The 20,405-nt window shown below is 37.3% G+C and overlaps 2 protein-coding genes across 2 annotated transcripts; one reads left to right on the top strand and one right to left on the bottom strand.

Annotated features, from left to right (window-relative positions):
- Positions 1–78: 78 nt before the first annotated feature.
- LOC132852735 (D-aminoacyl-tRNA deacylase 2-like) lies at positions 79–1,859 on the bottom strand. Its single transcript, XM_060880127.1, has 3 exons — positions 1,637–1,859; positions 635–704; positions 79–484 (listed from the first exon to the last, which is right to left on the bottom strand). The coding sequence occupies exons 1-3, from the start codon at positions 1,742–1,744 to the stop codon at positions 159–161; spliced, it is 504 nt and encodes a 167-aa protein (XP_060736110.1). The 5' UTR covers positions 1,745–1,859; the 3' UTR covers positions 79–158.
- Positions 1,860–1,898: 39 nt separating this feature from the next.
- nubpl (nucleotide binding protein-like) lies at positions 1,899–14,531 on the top strand. Its single transcript, XM_060880125.1, has 11 exons — positions 1,899–2,164; positions 4,120–4,264; positions 6,359–6,393; positions 6,496–6,586; positions 7,922–7,961; positions 8,046–8,136; positions 9,246–9,339; positions 10,180–10,265; positions 11,773–11,893; positions 13,154–13,236; positions 14,393–14,531. The coding sequence occupies exons 1-11, from the start codon at positions 2,069–2,071 to the stop codon at positions 14,453–14,455; spliced, it is 945 nt and encodes a 314-aa protein (XP_060736108.1). The 5' UTR covers positions 1,899–2,068; the 3' UTR covers positions 14,456–14,531.
- The last annotated feature ends 5,874 nt before the right edge of the window (positions 14,532–20,405 follow it).

Here is a 20,405-nt window from a genome sequence, read left to right as displayed (position 1 = left end):
GGCATGGATGTTGTGGACGGATGGACTGTTTTTTTTTTTGCTGTAACAAGGCACAAAAACAACAAGTCGATCACCAACTGTAGCGAAAGATAAACAATTTCTTTTTAGATTTATTAATGACAAAATTTCCCCCACTTTTACAATTTAGAATACAATTTTTAAAACTCCATTAAATGAGTATACGGTCCATTTGTATCCAGTTTCAGGACTTGTCTGTTGCCATACGTCCCGTGTTTGACTTCTGCACCAGCTTCTGCACACTTGGAGGCTGAGCTCAGCTCCTTTTCACAGTGACTGACAAAACTGGCATAGAGCTTCTGGCCATCCTCTTTACCGATGTTGTTGTGGTACTGCATGCTCTTTCCCTTCGCTTTGCCTCCCAATGTTGCTTGAGGTACAATAAGGATGCTGCCAGGCAAATCAACAACAGAGGTGTATTTCCCAGATTCAGTCTCGCACAGCTTTACATTCAGGAGGGTGTTCACTTAGAAGAGAAGGAAAAGGAGACTAGATTAAATAACTACTTTTTTGTAATAATAAAATAAAAATATTAATAATAATTCTATTTAAATATGTAATAATTGATAATTATTACATTTTAGTGTAATCATTCAAGCAAAAGACAACACAATACCCATTTTGGGGATCATATCTTCAGCTGCACCTTTGAAGAAGCAAATGTATATGACCATTCCACGATTAATCTGCGCAAATATATGAAACATCTAAATAATTTAGGGCAACAATTTTGGTCATGTAGATCTCTTTTATTATATAGCATGCCTTGCTTTAAACAGTAGTAATACAAATGTCAAAACCTAACAGTAAAGTATTTATTTAATTGTTTTTCCTCACTCACATCCACTTTATTATCTGGACCTTTGAAAGCTTTAAACTCCAAAGTTTAAATAAAAAAATTATACTTGGTATAATTACGTCAAATATCCCTGACATACACTATATGGCCTTATGTTTATGGACACTTGATGTCTTAACCACTGAGCTACTACTTCCCTTCAGTCCACCTTTACTGTTATAATAACCTCCACTCTTAAGAAAGGCTTTCCGCTAGATATTGGAAGAGAGAGAGAGAGAGAGAGAGAGAGAGAGAGAGAGAGAGAGAGAGAGAGAGAGAGGTGAGACAGACAGAGACACAGAGAGAGAGAGTGACACACACACAGACAAACACACGGACAGACAGACAGACAGACAGACAGACACACGCAGACACAGAGAGACACAGAGAGAGGGAGAGAGATGTGAGATGTAAACACAGACAGAGAGAGAGAGAGAGAGAGAGAGAGAGAGAGAGAGAGAGAGAGAGAGACACACACAGACAGACAGACAGACAGAGACACACACACAGACAGACAGACAGAGACACACACAGACAGACAGACACAGACAGACAGAGACACACACACACACACACAGACAGACAGACACACACACACACACACACAGACAGACACACACACACACACACACACACAGACACACACACAAACACACACAGACAGACAGACAGACAGACAGACAGAGACACACACACACACAGACAGACACAGACAGACAGAGACACACACACACACAGACACAGACACACACACACACACACACACACACACACACACACCTCAGCCCATTCCACCTCAGATTCCTCATCTGCAGGTTTCACTTGAAGTTTTGCATATAAACACTGCTGAAGAAGCACTCGGGCTTTAATTGTAGGTCCGTTCGCCATCGTCCTGACATTAAAAAAATCTGCATCAACGAGTTCAATAAACAATCACAAGGAAAAAACTCTAAACGGAGACGCACGAGAACAGAATTGTAATAGCTTCCACTTCCGCATTACGTCATCAACATGCGCTTTGGCGTCTCAGAGCCGTGTGTTTAGTTTATTTGGTTTCAGCTCGTGTTCCAGTTTAAACCTTGTAACTTTCACACGAGACTCTTCTCTCTGACAGTGAAAGGTTAAACAAGGCCATGCACGCTTGATAAAATGACTGAAACGAACAGCATTTAGCTGCTGAGCTTATATTCTGTAAATAAACAAATAAACAAAATGACATTTCATCAGTGTTGCAGAAGACTCAGTCACGTGTTGAAGCAGAACTCAGTGATCTGGTCACGTAGTAATGTCATCTGCTGTAAATCAAAGGTAAGCGAAGTGCTGAAGTCCCAGCTGTTTGTCAGCTGTGCTTAGTGTTTATACATGTTTATGGTCATGCATGGCAGTAATACAGGACTAGAGTGTAAACTAGTTAAAGGTGGGGTGCACGATGTTTGAAAAATGCTTCAGAAAACTGAGTCGGGACGACAAACAAAACAAACGTGTAGTCAATGAGCAGAAAGGGGCGTGTCTTGTGTTCAGTGGGCATGTGTGACATTAGCAGAAGCTTTCTGCTAATGTCACATGCCCACTGAACACAAGAAAAAAAAAAGTGATAGAAAGATTGACATTGCAGATACCTGCCGTTACCTCTGCCTCGGGTTCTAGGTGCTGAGCGTCGTCTTCCGCGTGAAATGGAGCTAAACCTTTCACGGTACAACACACAGTACTACAAAAACACATTTGTATTACCATAGTATTACTCATTGAGTTCATTTATTGATAAAAAATATCCCCTCGGCCAACTGCCCCAGCAGGTTCCGCTATAATAGTTGCCTGGGTTACATATGTATGTGTGGGCGAAGCTATCAAAACAGTTTTGACACCCATTTGGGTTAGGGGTTTGTTTAGGTGTTTGTTTAGGTGATTTCAAATGTCGTGCACCCCACCACTGATAACTGGTAATATTTACACTGGTGCAGTTATAGTTTCCAGTTTGCCTAAAAAAAATACTGAGCTCTGTCTGAAAGAAAGATATTGTAATATGTTTTTTAATCCAGGAAATGATCACAGCACCATCTATGCACAGCTCTATTTATATCCCATAAAAGACATAAATCCTTCATCTTACAACGTTTTAGCCTGTGAAATCTGCCATCTGTAAGAAGGTAGAAATTCTTTCAAGGATTTCACATGACAATATCCTAGAAATGAAGCTGTTCTATTGTAGCTCCTGATGTAAGACTGCAGCTTAAATGCACCACGTCTACAAACCAGGTTTAAACAAAAGACCAAAAATAAGGCAAATAGGTTGTTTATTGTCGTTCTACTATTGAGCTTGTCTTTTCTCCAGAACTATGTAACAACATGCAGGACAAAAATACACCGACAAAGAAATCCAAGGGCTTGAATACACATGAGCGTTATTTTACAAACGAAGCTTAGTTAAGCAAACAAAAGTGTCTTATTACTTGGTGCTGATTTTGTCTTGTCTGCATTTGTCTCTCTAATGCAGTTTGGACTTTAATCTCTTGCTCATGTCTTCAGAAGGAGGAGATGAGTGGTGAAGAAGGGAAGCATGAATGCACAATTAAAGTAATAGTAATAAAAAAAAAAACACTGATCATTTTTAAACTACTGTTGCTTCTTCATTGAGAAAAACCTACATTGAGAATTGTAAACAATGACTGTTATTAAATAGTCAGTTCATCTCAGCTTGGTCTGATCAGCTGATAAAAAACCTGCTGGTCAAGCTGGTGGCTTTGTCAGCTGATATTATCCACCTTCCTTTTCACTCAAATCAATATTGCATTAATAAATATTTGAGATTTGTTACGATTATGGTTGTGAAATACCTCTCATTTTCCTTTTGAAGTAGAAGCTGATATTTTTGGGTAGGATTTTTTAGCATGTTGATGAGCAATTTATTGATTACAATCAGTCATAAACAACAATCTTGCCAGAAACAACATTTTAAAACGTTTGTTTTATTCATTTACCAACTACAAAGATGTATGGGAAGTATAATATCTATAATCACTATAAACACCAAGCAAAAAAAATCCACCTTTTACACTATAAATCCACCTTCAACATTTGTTACTGGTTAAAATAATGTACTTTTATTATTTACTATTTTCACTCAAGCTCTTATATTTTGCATGCATTTTACAGACTGGTAAGACACAGTATATGCACTCGCCACAGTTAGTCTTAGATCACTGTTAAGTCTAGTTAGCTTGAGTTACTAGATGTATTGTGACTGGTGTTTGTTTAATGATTAGAGTTCAGCTGCTGGAGAAAAACAGCAGGAGAGGCAGAGGGCTCACATGGCACGTGGCCTTCCAAAGCAAAAGCCCATAACCGGGGTTAAAGAGGTCATCGTTGTTGCTTCAGGAAAAGGAGGCGTTGGAAAATCTACCACAGCAGGTACCCTTGACCATGGCTTTCATAGCATTTACATGCTCCTTTCAATCCTCAATTATTTTATGTACTTTATTATCATTATTTCTGAAGGTTTTAAGCGTTTTCTTTTTTGTTGTAATTGTTTGTTACGGCCCTGGCATGTAATCAGTCAGATACAAAATGTCAGTGTAAATGTAGCATTGCCTCTGCACCATGTGACACTAGTTATTATCTTCACTTAAAGTAAACAGTTCACAAGATTACAGATTCTTTCCTGCCAAGATCCAATCCGACACATTTCGTTCTTTTGTTCTTGTTTTTTTTCCCCCCTCTTCCTCTTTCTTCACTTCAGTGTTGTTGTTGTATTGAGTCACTGAAAGTCACTTATTACCACAGAGCCAGTAGCGCCTGCATATAAACCTACAAAGATTACTATCATTTTCACTGTTTTTGTCTCGAGCGTTTTCATGTGGCCGTGGCTGTTTATCTGATGAGATGCGGCCCTGAGAAACGTTCAAACTTTGATGTGGTATTAAAAAAAGACAGCTTCATAAGAACAGATCTGAAATTTAACATGAAAGTGCAAGAGATAAATAGGACACTTGTATATTGAGGAGCTGTATTTATTTCTGAATGAACACAATGAATAATGAACACGGTGTTGTGATATGGAGCTGTATATCATTTGATGGATGATTATAAAAATGAAAAAGCTTTAATATTTTCAGGCCCATCCTTTTCTACGGTGACAACGTGGGCTTTAACAGAACACTGCGGTCATGATTTGAATCGATGATAAATGCTTCATGATTCTCTGAATATTTTGAATGAGGAAATATGATGACTATAAAAATTGCATTTTTCATTTTATTTCTGAGTCATAAACAGTGCAAAACAAATAGCTTTTTGGTGTGTCTAAAATGTGAGATGTAAATTCATTCATTCATTCATCTTCTACCGCTTATCCGAACTAACTCGGGTCACGGGGATCCTGTGCCTATCTCAGGCGTCATTGGGCATCAAGGCAGGATACACCCTGGACGGAGTGCCAACCCATCACAGGGCGCACACACACACACACACACACTCATGCAATCACACACTAGGGACAATTTTCCAGAGATGCCAATCAACCTACCATGCATGTCTTTGGACTGGGGGAGGAAACCGGAGTACCCGGAGGAAACCCCCGAGGCACGGGGAGAACATGCAAACTCCACACACACAAGGTGGAGGCGGGAATCGAACCCCGACCCTGGAGGTGTGAGGTGAACGTGCTAACCACTAAGCCACCGTGCCCCGAGATGTAAATTCATTCATTCATTCATTCATTTTCTACCGCTTATCCGAACTACCTCGGGTCACGGGGAGCCTGTGCCTATCTCAGGCGTCATCGGGCATCAAGGCAGGATACACCCTGGACGGAGTGCCAACCCATCGCAGGGCACACACACACACACTCATTCACTCACGCAATCACACACTAGGGACAATTTTTCCAGAGATGCCAATCAACCTACCATGCATGTCTTTGGACCGGGGGAGGAAACCGGAGTACCCGGAGGAAACCCCCGAGGCACGGGGAGAACATGCAAACTCCACACACACAAGGTGGAGGCGGGAATCGAACCCCGACCCTGGAGGTGTGAGGCGAACGTGCTAACCACTAAGCCACCGTGCCCCCGAGATGTAAATTAAATTTTTAAAATAAATTTAAAAAAAAAAAACCCAAAAGCTTAATATTGTACCAAAAATGTAATACAGGTTTAACAAGTCTTAAAAAACTAATAAATAAAATGTACAAATTCTCCAAAGAAATTGATGTAATGAGGAAAATGAAACATAAGTTCCATTGCAGCATTTGAGGAATCAATTTTTGACAGAAACAACAATAAAGCTTCAAAATCAGCTAAAATGCTTTCTCTTTTAAATCACAGTGGCATGTTGGTCGTTGTGATCCAGAGCTATCCGGGCCAGCCTACTCGATATAAATCACAAGCAACTGAATTTAACTACCTGATCTGATATAATGGCTTTATAATCTTTTGTGATAATATCAAAGCCCACACAAAACAACTACTTGTATTGTTTTGATTATATTTACTCTTTTCTTTACAGTAAACCTTGCTCTTGGACTCATGGCTAACGATCAGGTACTTTACATCTTCCTGCATCATCCATATAAAAATCTAATTCAAATAATACTGAAAGAGTTTTTATTCAGTGTATTTTACCTCTGTGTGTTTGTTCTTTAGACTGCGACTGTGGGTCTTTTAGATGCTGATGTCTACGGACCCTCAGTCCCAAAGCTGATGAACCTCAGAGGAAACCCAGAATTAACAGACAGTAGGTGGTATCAGGTGCCCTTTGAAACATAGACTCGCCGATCACTTTATTAGGAACTCTAATACTTGTACACAGATTGATTGGGAAAGATCAAGGCCTGTATTCATGAAAATTCTTTGTGCAAAGAGTTGATCCTAGTGACTAAATTCACAATGAAGTTATTAATAAAGCATCATAACCTTTAAAAGAGCTCTTCCATGACAAAATGCTAACATGCTGTACCTCCGGAACAGCCGAAACGCCTTAGAGGCAGAAACGATATAATTTGCCGCTATGACATTTCTGTCAGAGATGTTTATCTTATTTATATTATTACATTTGTAACATACAGATGTTAGCGTACAATATGATCGGTCACGAACGTAATCTCTACATAATATAGCCACAAATATCTTAACTTTTTTTTATAGAGTTTCATACTTTATTTATCAATCTGCTTTTGGGTTTGTTTATTTTTTTTTATCCCTAATTGCATTCCTTATGTTTGAATACCAGACAGATAAAAAAGGATTTCACTGCATGTCGTGGTCTGTATGTACAGTATGTGTATGTGACAAATAAAATTTGATTTGATTTGACATGAAGACAAAGTAAAGGGTCTAGATTTTAAATACGCCTATATTTTTAATTGGACAACCAATCACGGTCTTCAAAATAATGTGTCATATCTAGTAACGTGCTAAGCCCCGCCTCCTCTCTAAGATAAAAGGTTTTGTATTTTCCTTGCTTAGAGTTGCTTTGAGCTCCTGAATCACACTTAAGCTAACATTCCTAGTTGAATTTGTTTAAGCTAAATTACGAGCTCTGTGAGAGCATTCTTAGAATCTTTATGAATTCGGGCCCAGGTCGCTTTTTTCCGGTTTTCAAAAGAGTTACTGTACTTTCCTGTCCGTTCGAACAAGGCTGGATATTCTCATCTGACCTTTATTTACATGGCATTTTCATGCAACAAATTGCTGCTCACTGTTTTGTTTTTTGTGTGGAAATATTCGAACTGGCTCATCCAGCACCAACAAATGACAACAATGCCACACTCAACGCCTCTGAGATCACATTTAATCGCTGTTCTGAATCTGTAAGTGAATCTCTAAGAGCCGTATCTGCATAATTAATGTCATGTAGTTCTGTGAACACACATTTTGCCGGTGCACAGGTGCACTAATAAACCGAACCAAGCAAGTGGTCAGCAAGGGTATATAAAGCCATAAAGACTACAGAGATGCTGAAAGAGAATAGTACCACAGGGACATATTTGCTTGCAAGCCTCATCACTGTGTTAAGCAGGTGTTTGTATATATATTTACATATAAATCAGTCTTTTCATTACATTTGCAGACAACTTAATGAGACCCCTTAAGAACTTCGGGATCCCTTGGTAAGTGTATGAATAGATTAATAATATGTAAATTACTGTTCAGCATGAGTCAGTCTCACTGTATATCTACTCTGCCTTCCTCAGTATGTCCATGGGCTTTCTAGTTGAAGATTCTGCCCCCATTGTGTGGAGGGGTCTGATGGTCATGTCAGCTATTGAGAAGCTTCTGAGACAGGTGCGGGCAAAATTTCCTGAATTTCTAGGCTACCTTATTTGGCTTATCAGTTTAATACAGATGTGCTTAACATCTATCCTTTAGCCTAAGGAGCAGGTAAACGATTTCAGAAATCCTGTTATGGTGAAACTGGAGGAACCTGAAAGGAAAGCAAGTTTTTTGTGTTTCTTCTCATAAAGGAACAGGCAGAATAACGCTTAATAATCACATGTAGCTGAAATTTGACCCATGAAATTGCAACAAACTGGTGACCCAGTAGAAATCAACTGTAAACTTTTTGTTAAAAAAAAAACCAAAAATGACAACATGCACTGGGAAATTTGTGGTAATATTCAGTTTCTTCCCTCTGTAAACTGCATTGTTAGCAATGTTGTCACCTCTGCAAATCTCTCTCTCTCTCTCTCTCTCTCTCTCTCTCTCTCTCTCTCTCTCTCTCTCACTCTCACTCTCACTCTCTCTCTCTCTCTCTCTCTCTCTCTCTCTCTCTCTCTCTCTGCTCAGTTAAACTCCACATGATACTCCTGAAATACCAGTGTTCCGGCCTGGAGATACATGGGATTGCTGTAGATACTATCACTTGGAGACACTGGAGACGCTTTTGAACTAACTGTGTTTTTTTTTTTTTTTTTTTTAACTTTAACAGAAAAGACTTCATGACTGTAATGAATTCAGCAATTACACGGATGCCCATTTTCATAAATTGCTCAAAATTTGCACTTGACTATATAGTGCACAGTTGTAGAAGGGAAATTATTTCAAAATACACTATCCAGTGTCACCCAGATGTTCACAGAGTTCCCTTCTGAGTCTGGTTTCTCAAGACGTTTGTTCCTCGTATCATCTCAGGGGACCTCCAGTTGTTACCTCTGACTTGCTCATTAGGGATAAATATAAATTAAAAATCTAATTATAAACATGAATTTAATCAAAACTCTAAACTATAAATTTTATTCTTAATGTTTATATTCATGCAAAGCAGCTTTCTCAAAATATGCTATACAAATAAAATTGAATCGAAACAAATTGACAGCAAATCACACATCATTTTTGTTTGAATATCATTGTTGAAACCTCATTTTATTTTATTTTATTTTATTTTATTTCTTCAGGTAGACTGGGGCTCTTTGGATTACTTAGTGATTGACATGCCACCCGGAACAGGGGATGTACAACTTTCCATCACACAGAACATCCCGATAGCAGGTAAATAAATAAGAATAATTGTCTATTGTGTGTTCAGTTGTTTGAATCTTGGTATTTAGTGTTTTGTACCCATCAGTTAAAAAAAAAAGTCGGACATTGGGTTTTGATCAAATTTGGGTTTATTTGCTTATAATGTAGTTTAAGAAGCCATTGATATATATTGAATATATTGGAATATCAGACCCTGGTAACGTTGTTAGATAGTCTGATCTTATGTCTAATCAATTCACTTTGAAATCAGACACCTGTTGTCACAATATTTGTGATGTGAAATTTTCAGGGATTGATGTTGATGTGCTTAATAGAGGATATGTTCAATAAAGCAAATGTTTAAAAGTTACCACGTGAAGGGTTTTCTCATGCGACCACGCAACTATAGTGCACAAATACAGTGGGGTCCAAAAGTCTGAGACCACAATGAAAATCTGTGTGTGTTTTTTGTTTGTTTGTTTGTTAATAAACAAAGTTTTAGAATATTAAAACAAAGTAAAAACATAAGTAAAACATAGTAAAAATGTAATATTTAAGACTATTCCTGTGTCTGTATTTAAACATAAGCAAATTTACGATTATAACCTTGTTACCTGCATTGCACAAATGTTTTCCTTCAGCTCTGTGTAGCTTTAAGTGTTCCAAAAATTCTGAGCAGCTGGACAAAATGACCTTACTATGATTTCTGACCGATTTAAAACTCGTCACAGGAGCGCAGTAAAAGCTGGAATGCAGTAAAACTTCAGCAACTATATTCCGCTGTCACTTTTATTTAAGGATGTCTAAAAGGGTTTCGCTCCCTAAATCTCTTTTGATTTTATTTTATTGGAAGTGTGCTTCATATTACAGGTGCTGTGATCGTGTCCACTCCGCAGGACATCGCTCTGATAGATGCACGCAGAGGTGCTGAGATGTTCCGTAAGGTTAACGTGCCGGTGAGACTCTAAAAACATCTGTTAAACACGTGTAGTAACCAAACGCATCCCTCGCATTCGGCCATGAACTCCAGATGTTTCTGGCTGTACAGGAGAAAGCTCACGAAATATGTTATCAAAAGACTGAACTATGTTTGAGGCTAGATTCTAAATCCTAATAAGTAATAAATCCAAAAAAATACACACCCCGAGGCAGAAGAGATTAAATAAGATCAGAGGAGGTTATTCCAAGCTTTGGAGATATTCTTTTATTTTCTAACACAATCTAGTGCTTCATTTAAAAAGCATGAGGTAGCAGAACACCAGGACAAAGATGATGGAGCAAATGATCAGGGAAGTAAGAGTATATATTATGGGCTTTCACTCATATCAATCATTTTCCTCAGAACACAAGAAGTCCGTCGAGAATCTCACACTTATGCGTTATTGTACGCTGTTTTTTAGCATAATTAATGTGACCAGTGTTAACATTAAAAAGAAGAAGAAGAAGAAGCTTCTTCCATCATGAAGAAGTGCATTTCAAATACCTGGTTGATGCACTTATTCACGTGGAAGGTTGGATATTTCATGCACTCGACGGTCGAAGAGAAAACATTTTCAAGAAGACTGATGACACTCAGGTGGACAAGATGTCTTACAAATATCTTTTAGATTAGCTTAGGTTGTGTGATTCACTGTAAATTCACCGTATTCCGTTAAAGCTTACAGAGTCGCATTACCTGCATTGGATGTCATCAACTGGGAAACGGCCTCCACTTTTGCTTATTAAAAATCGTCAGTGATCCTTTGAGATGATACTAACATTCTAAAATTATACATAATACGACAAAAAGAAGCATCTTCTTGTGTCCAGAATCACTTAGCGTGTTCCTGGCAGTTTGTTATTTTTAGAAATGATAGAAAAATGTACATATGGCAAAGGATGGATTTAGGATTTGGAAACAAAATCAAGGTTTTTCACCATCTACATGAGCATGACACAGGAATACTATTATTACCAGTTACGTCAGTCATCATGAAAGGTTAGTGAAGTAAAAAAAAATGTTAGAATTATAACAGTTAATTAAATATTTATTTAAAGCAAAAATCTTTTTTTTGTTAATATTTATTATTTTATTTTATTTTTTTAATTCATAGAAAGATTTCATTCAAAGGTTTATTTACAGCAAATGCCGCATCATGCGGTTACGTAATGACTTTGTTGAAAGGTCTGACCGCCGCTTGCGCACAAGGGGGCGTTTAGGTGATTTACACAGGATTCATAGAACCACGGTTACAATCCTAATCAATCATATTTCTTTTAACAGAAACAAAGTTTATTTCATCATTCATATATATATATATATATATGTATATATGTATATATATATATACATATATATATAGATATATATATATATATATATATATATATATATATATATATATATATATATATATATATATATATATATATATACATATACATATATATATATATATAAATAACATTTTTATTTTTTGGTAGGTCCTGGGTTTGGTTCAAAACATGAGTGTTTTTCACTGTCCTAAGTGCAACCACCAGACACACATCTTTGGCACAGATGGAGCGAAAGAACTGGCATGCACTCTTGGAGTTGAGGTTCTTGGTAAGATTTGTTTACCAAATAACACCTAGAATACGAGTGAAATGACCAAAAAAAGGATTAAAAAAGAACTTGAAAAATTCCTTTTAAGTGATAAATTGTATCGAAAGCCCTAAATTCAGCCCGTGACATGAGCACAAAAATTTCGACTCGTTCCTATAAGCTGTTCCATGTTGATGAGGAATTAGAAGGAAAGTTTTTTTCACAGCTTGGACCTAACACATGGAAGTCACAAGTCACAATGACCTTTTAGGGGAAAATTTTAATGTTAGGGTTTTTAACAGAAAAACTAAATGGCAAATAAGCCAGATTTATAAAGAAAACACTGACGTGTGTGAAAGTCAGAGCCAGTAACAAAACATAAGGTGCTGTGAATTTTATACATATATTTTTAAGTATCACTCAATATTTTCAAGAGGCATTCCCAATCACATCATATAGATAATTATATGAGTATATTTGGTAACAGATTTTTTTAAATAAACTGTCATCCTTTATATCTTTTTTATTTTTTTAAGAATGTTTTGTACAATCAGTGTTCTATTTATTTTGCTTGACACTCACAAACCATTATGGTACAGCCTTTCAGTCAAAGCTGTGCACTTTTTTTTATAATAATAATAATACTAATACTACTAAATAATAATAATAATGACAATTATCATTTTCACTCAGTATTTATAGAAGGCATGCTGTCTGGCGTTTACGGCAGTGTGAAACTTGAAAGTGAGTTTAATTGATTTACTGCTTGGCTGTAGGAGCAGATCGCTTACACACAGCTAAACTGAGATCTGTTCCCGTTTTCACACTTCATTAAATGTCAAAGCTCATAATGCATAGAACAGTCACTCCAGGAAAAAAAAGTGATTTAATAGTACATCAATTTCATAGTACAAGTGGAATGAATGTGGAGATTTGGACAGTTTGTACAGGGCAGTGGCAGCTCAAGTGAATTGAGGTTCAAGCCCAATCAACTGGCGCCAAGCTGCCGCTGTTGTGCCCCTAAGCAAGGCCTCTATCGCTCTCCCGTCCTGTTGCGCTGTATCACTGCTGACCTTGCTCTCTGACCCAAACCTCTAAAGTTAGGATATGTGAAGAAAAACATTCACTGTGCTGTAATGTATATGTGACAAAATAAAGGCTCCTTTGGCTTCTTCTTCTTATTTAATGTGTAATGTAAGTTGTATGGTAAGTCAAGTAGAATGTTTGTTTGAGCCTGTATATAAGATCTTAGGTTATATGTTTGTTCTGCCTCTATTACAGGTGACATTCCACTTCATCTGAATATCAGAGAGACATCAGACAAGGGTCAGCCCGTGGTTGTGTCCTCTCCTGACAGTCCTGAGGTGATTGCATCATGATGAAATGATCACCACACCCATATGTGGGTCTTCCCCAAACTGCAAGCACACAATTATATAGAATATAATCATCTTTGTATACTGTAGGTTCAACATTCTTCTTCATTGAAACTAAGAAACTCTAAGGAGCTCCATGAAGATGGGATTTTCCAAAGTAGAGTCACATCATGGATTTTAAAACCTTTTCTATTTTATGCTGTATGGGGTTACTATATCATTTCTAGGACTTTTTTAGGTTATTTGCTAGTAATCCTTTGGGCCACTAGCAAAGAACATAGAACCCAGACATCCAGTTCGGACAACTTCCTCTTGTGTCGACAGTTACTTTCATGGATGTGGTTCGTCCTTAAAGGTGGTATTACCCTGGATATATTTTGGATCTCGATACAACACAAACACCTGCTGTCCTGTTCACAGTTACACCAACGAGCAACACATGAACAATTAGTTCTCTTGAACTTTGATATGTCTTTTATTATGTTGTGTAGTTTGCAGTATTTTATGTAGAGCTGTGCTATCGCTCTGCTATTCCAATTTTAACAGTCTACTCCTAAGTATGGAATGTGAAATCGGTGAAGAACCGCCTGCAAGCCGCGATCCTGTAGCTGTGAAACCTTTAACTCCATATTGGCCAGTCTTTTAGTTCCACTGTCCAACCCCTGTACATATTCAATTCAAATTAATTTTAAAATTAACTTACTATATATCTTTAACATTTATCCCTAATGAGCAAGCGGGAGGCCACAGTGGGTGGGAAAAAAACTCCCTGAGATGATATGAGGAAGAAACCTTGAGAGGAACCAGACTAAGAAGGAAACCCATCCTTTGGGTGAACACTAGACAGTAAATAATGTAAATGTAAATAATGTCCTTTATACAACAGTTTGTAGTTGAGTAGAATTAAGTATCCGAAAGCTACTTATGAACTAATAGGTCACAGACCCAACACTAATCCCATTCTGCTTGAAGCCTTCTAATGATCGCTGAGGATAAACACCTGATCCAAATCTATTAGACCGTTTTTCAGACATTTCTTAACAGGAATTATATCCCAATATAAAAGTAATAACATTGTGTTGGTTGATTGGTTGATTAAATTTTCCTTTCGTGATCACATTCTGTTTCTGCTTATTATGTGCAGGCTGAAGCATACAGAAGAGTCGCATCAGCAGTGGTGCGTCGCCTCGCCGAGGAGTCCAGCTGAACAACTTCAACACTGAATTGCTATTTATTTATTAGTCACTAGTATTGAGAAATTACAATAAATATTTTACTCATGACCATAGTTCATGTTTACTAGGCTTTGTAGTAGATTAAATTTTAAGAGCCTATTTTTCTTTACTTTTCTTTTTCTTGTTTATTTAGTTATTAAACTGTGCATAATTATTTGGCGGGGATTAGGTTTCCATTTTGAAAGGTTGACATGGGGAAATATACTGCTGAATTTATAAATATTTATCAGTCCAGCTTCTAGAGAAGTCTGGCACAGCGTGGGGGAAAGGGTGTATTTCAGGAAAATAAAGCATTGGAAGAAAAGGCTGGTCAGAGCAAAAAAGGAGACAGAAAGAAGTCTGAGATAATAATAATGTATTTTGATATATGAGTTAGTGGTAATACATTTACAGTGCACCTCCAGGTTTGGGGATTTGATTCCTGACTCCACATGTTCTCCTTCATGTTCTCCATGTCCTCCCCTGATGAGAGTTATTTACGGGTTCTCTGGTTTCCTCAACCTGTCTGAAAATGTGGTAAGCTGATTGATGGCACTTAATTGTTCATAAGGTGTGAATGAGTGTGTGTGATCGTCCTCTGCGATGTACTGGCACCCCATACAGGGTGTCTCCTGCCTTGTGCCGCAGGGTCCAGGCACCACACAACCCTAAGTAGGATAATCAGTTCAGCGAATGGATGGATGGATGGAAGCAACAAAGGACGGACATCATATGCAACACTCCTGTGCATCTAATAACACTAAATACACCATATGGCCACAAGTAGGTGGACAGCTGGGAAAGCACATCAATATGTGCTTGTTAACTATCACAATGTAGATTTCGTTCCTCTTTGCTATTTTAATATCCTCCACTCTTCTGGGAAGGCTTTCACTAGATATTCAAGTGTGGCTGTGGGAATTTGTGATCATTCAGCCACAAGAGTTTTCATGAGGTCAGGCATTAATGTCAGGTAAAGAGGCTGCAGTGTTCAGTGGTGTTAATTCCAGGGACTCTGTACAGGTCCCTCAAGTGCTTCCACACCAACCTTCGCTTAATGGACAGGTGCATTGTCATGCTAAAACATGTTTTGGGGCCTCTTAGTTTCAGTGAAAGGAAACACACAGACATTCTACACAATTGTGTGTTTCCAAATTTGTGACAACAGTTTAGGGAAGAACCTCATATGAGTGAAGTGACAATGTGTCCACGTTCTTTTGTCACAAAATACTGTATATAGTGTCACAAATCTCGAATGTGATAGCTAAAAAATTCACAATTCTAATTTGCTGCTTTAAAAAACTGTAAAAAACATAACTATTTATTTTTTACCAGTTAGAAATTAAAAAAATCTATTTTCTTTACATGCTCTTAGTTCCTAATTGAAAATTAAGACTACATTAAATTAAATCTATAAGGTTAAAAGAAAATGTTTTGTGGTTGTTTTTTTTTTTTTTTTTTTACACAAGAGTGAAGACAGACTGGTCCATTTACAAGACTAAAACTTCTATGATATTGATTTAAGGATAGCATCTGACATTAGCATTTGAAAGGGAAGTCACACGAGAAAGTCTTCTAAAGGAATAGAAAAACATACTGACTTCTTGCATTGTTTCCTGGCTGCTGTGACTCAGCTTGTTCACTCCCTCTAACAGCCAACAAAGCAGTCTGTGACTCATCGGGTCAAATAAGTTTGCTTTCTTATTTATCGCTGTTCACTGTTCCTGTAAGAACAGCCTTGAAGCTACAGCTACATAATGAATTTTTATGTAGGCTTGTGTAGTGCCGATATGTGCTGGGTGTTGGTTGCGTTCCTTTGAATTCTGTGACCTTTGTAAACCTAATAAACATCAGGGATTGGATGATGTTAAGGTTATGCCAGCCATTGGTGTTGTTTATTTAATACCTGAGGGTAGTACAGCATCTATATAAGAAGAGGAGATCTGAAAGATTGACTCAGACCAGTAAAAATAAATTCCAAGAGAAAAAATAATGACTATAAAAAGACTCTGGTTATTGCATTGTAAAAGAATTAAATCTTTTAATAGACTTATGTGAGGTTTATGATATGAGGGCGAGTCAAATGAAAACCTTGACAACATGACCTAAAACTGAATAAAATTATAATAGGAATTACTGATATACTTGTATTGCTTCTTTGACTTACCATCATATAATACACTAATATTTTAGTGTTTTTAGAAAAAAGAAAATTGTTTATTTTAGCACTGGGTCTTCTTTGGAAAACCCGAAACACTACAAAGCATAAATATACATGTTTTTTGTAATTCAGATGGAAATGTCTGTAAACAAAAGCCTTTCAAAATGTTCGCCATTAGGGACTTCAACTGTTAAAAGGAAAATTGCACAAAACACCCTCCTTACAGCCAGTGTCTCATGGGATTGTTGTGTATGAAGCCGCCTGGAGACTGTCATGCCTTCTTTTGGACCGATGTTGTGTCAGTCAGCTGTATGGTCTGGTCTTTATCACCAATCAGGTCTGTGCTGAACTCAGAGTTTACGATGACCCATTAGTTCCTCAGGAGCTCTCGGCTGCACTGTTCTAAACTGTTGTAGAAATGACATTATTTACATTTACTATATTTACTGTAGAGTGTCACCCAAATGAGGATGAGGTTCCCTTCTGAGACTGGTTTCTCTCAAGGTTTCTTCCTCATGTCCTCTCAGGGAGTTTTTCCTTGCCGCCGTCGCCTCCGGCTTGCTCGTTAGGGATAGGGATAAATACTGTATATAGTATCATAAATTTTAAGTTAATCTTTTTTTAAATTCATTTTAAACTTTAATTGTATATATTAATTTATTTATTTTTAATCCTTATTTTTTCTTCTTCTTCTTATTGTATATTTATTTCTTTTTCTCTCTCTTCTGTTTCCATACTTCTGTAAAGCTGCATTGAGACAATGGGAAATGGTTAAAAGTGCTATACAAATAAATTGAATTGAAGTACAGTTTTATCACCTTTCTTTACAGGGTATCCATGCATGTAAACCTTGCTCATCTTTTGTTATTCATATTTTTTATATAAAAAAATGCGCATGTCTCTGTAACCACTCATGAATTCTACATTTCATGTTCTGTATTTTAATGACACAGAATATTGTGGATACCTCTTTGTGTGTGTGTGTGTGTGTGTGTGTGTGTGTGTGTGTGTGTGTGTGTTGATGCTCTCGTGGGGGTGGGGTGGGGCTGAGGCAGTTTGGGGGGTGGGTGTTCAACATTGCAGTATTTTAAGGTTTTTATTTATTTATTTATTTATTTATTTATTAACCAGGCCCACAGGATTTGCATTCCTAATTGTATTCTGACTGTTATAGATGTTTTTCTTTACTATAAAAAAGGGTAAGTTTTGCTCTCTGTTTGATCTCTGCACCAATGTTATTGTGAAATGGTGTGAATTGTTTGGCCAGCAGGGGGCTCACACCCCTCCCCTTTCCCATCATTGCAGCAATAAAATAATTTATTTCTTTATATTTTATATAAACTCTCTGTTTTCAAAATCAGACTAATGTCGATTTCTATTATGCCGGTCAGAATAAAACAGCAGATTACAGAAATGGTTAAATTAACATACTTAAGTCATTAATTTATGTACATTAAATATAATTTCCTGCCCTGTTGTGCTGACCTGAAATTGAATATGGCAAATTTACTAAATTTATTCAGGCCTGTATCAATAGAAGCTATTCCTTCTGTCCTATAAAAAACAATCATATAAGTGCACTAATACAATACATAAATGACATCGTTTGTCCTTAAACTTTCATAAATTATACAAACAGAAAGACTCCTCATAATAGGATAGTCAACTTTATTTAAAGAGGCTTTTTTCTATTGACACTCAAACTCTGTGCCGACAAATGATTGACTGACATTCATCAAGTTTAAAGCAAATAAATTAGTCATTTAGAAGAAATGATGTAGGCCTACTTTAAGTATCTTTTATCACTGTGTCACTGTTTTTTATACAATCTCTTTTTTCCACTCTTCAGAAAAGGTTTAAAACAGAACTATCTAAAGCTAGAAACATCAGTCGCACAAAAAGCCGTGGAAGGATTTGACTGTAGTACAATATGACAATATGCCTTACAAACAAGATTCCTAATACACAAAGCATATTGTATTTTTTGTTTGTTTTTTTACATTACAGTTAGTTACTGCTGTGGCTTTACATATGCTGTATGAATCTCTATCCCCATTCATCCCTGTCACTAAAGGAGTAGATATCATTTCTGTATAAGGGGTATGTGGTAGCTCAGTGGTTGGACTACTGATCGGAAGGTCATGGGTTCAAACCCCAGGTCCATCAAGCTGCCACTGCTGGGCCCCTGATCAAGGCCCTTAACACTCACTTGCTCAGTTGTATAAATTGAAATAGAAATGTAAGTCACTCTGATAAATGTAACTGTATATGTTTGTCATTTTTGACAACTCATCACCACTGTTTCCACTCTCATGTAACACTCATGTCTGGACATGTCATGGGCATGAATGTTCTGCAGTTTAGGAAATGTTTGCTTAGGTTACTTGTGTAGGTGTAAGTGTTAAATGTTATGATATGCTTAGTTTAGTTTGTGCACACTATGAAAGGTTTCTGGCAGTCCTACGAACCATTAAACAGAAAGTAACTCAGAAAGAGTCTCCCATAAGGTCATGGAGTGTTTACCTTGTGTAGTTAGAGTCCCTAATTAAAATGCTCACTTCTAAGCAATTATGTTCCTTCACGGTTAAGGATTTTTTTTTTTTTAACGTGACTCAGCTAAAGAGTAAAGCTTTTGCCCAGGAAAGTAAGTAAAGCTTATAATAGATAGAGTGAGAGAGAGAGAGAGAGAGAGAGAGAGAGAGAGAGAGAGAGAGAGAGAGAGAGAGTTCCTGCTTCCGGAGGCTGTGGGGAAAAAATCAATAATTACATCAGGGGGTTAGGTTGCACAAGACAGGCCAGAGGGCGATTATGTTAAATGAATTTGAAGCAAAGTGAGAGCTATAACACATTTTGTTTGTTAGTACATAAAAATGAGCACGAAGTGTATGTCAGGATAGTGACATGAGCCACAAATGAGTCATTGTTTTTTACTGCATTGTCAATAAAGCAATCCTTAGTGTGTGTGACGCTTCTCAGCTTCTCAGTAGGAAAGGCCATTGAGTAAATAAGCTACTGCTGTAAGTTGGACATGTTGCAAAGCAAATAAATGAATAGGAATCAAATCTGAATTGCTGGAACTCTCGGTTTCTCAGAATGAAACTAAAATGGCATCTCAATGTGTTATTTAGCAGATAAGCGTTTATTATTGAGTGAGATTGGTTGGAGTTTGACTGCTGGAGCCATGGTGTTGAGAATATGCTAATAGCATGCTTAAAATAAATTCTTATGAATGTTTAATAGCAGATTTCTAAAGCACAAGGCCATGTGCTCTGCAAAACTCTGAATCAGCCAGTTAGCATTTGTCTTTCTAAAGTCATTTTAACTTGAATTAGGCTTTGTTTTGTGTCTCTGTTTAGATGAACTGCAGACAAAAAACTTGCCATTGTTATGAAAGCCACTTCCTGCATTCCAAACAGCAAAATGGATTCGTCAAGAGAATTGTAAGGGGCTGTAAATTTCTTTAAAATTCAGATGGAGATCCACACCCTTTCCCCAAAATAGTTTAGCAGATCTTTGGACTCGTGAACCCGGAAGTGAATCATCATGCACATCAGCAAAGCTGAACAACTGATTTGATTGAGCTTAATAAATGTCAGAAAGGATGATTGATGACACAGGCTATGTCTGGAACGATACTGTAGTGTTAGTATGCTGGTAGAAGTTTACATCTTACATTGTATTATTTGCCAGAGTAGTGTATGGTTTAGTATGTAGCCCTCGACTCCCCGTCCCTGGCCTCATGGCAGTGCAGCTGTGGTGCTGCCTAGGATAAATAGCAGCAG

This window comes from Tachysurus vachellii, chromosome 10 (genome assembly GCF_030014155.1).
Source record: "Tachysurus vachellii isolate PV-2020 chromosome 10, HZAU_Pvac_v1, whole genome shotgun sequence".
Lineage (NCBI taxonomy): Eukaryota > Metazoa > Chordata > Actinopteri > Siluriformes > Bagridae > Tachysurus > Tachysurus vachellii.
This window is presented reverse-complemented; position numbering and strand designations above follow the sequence as displayed.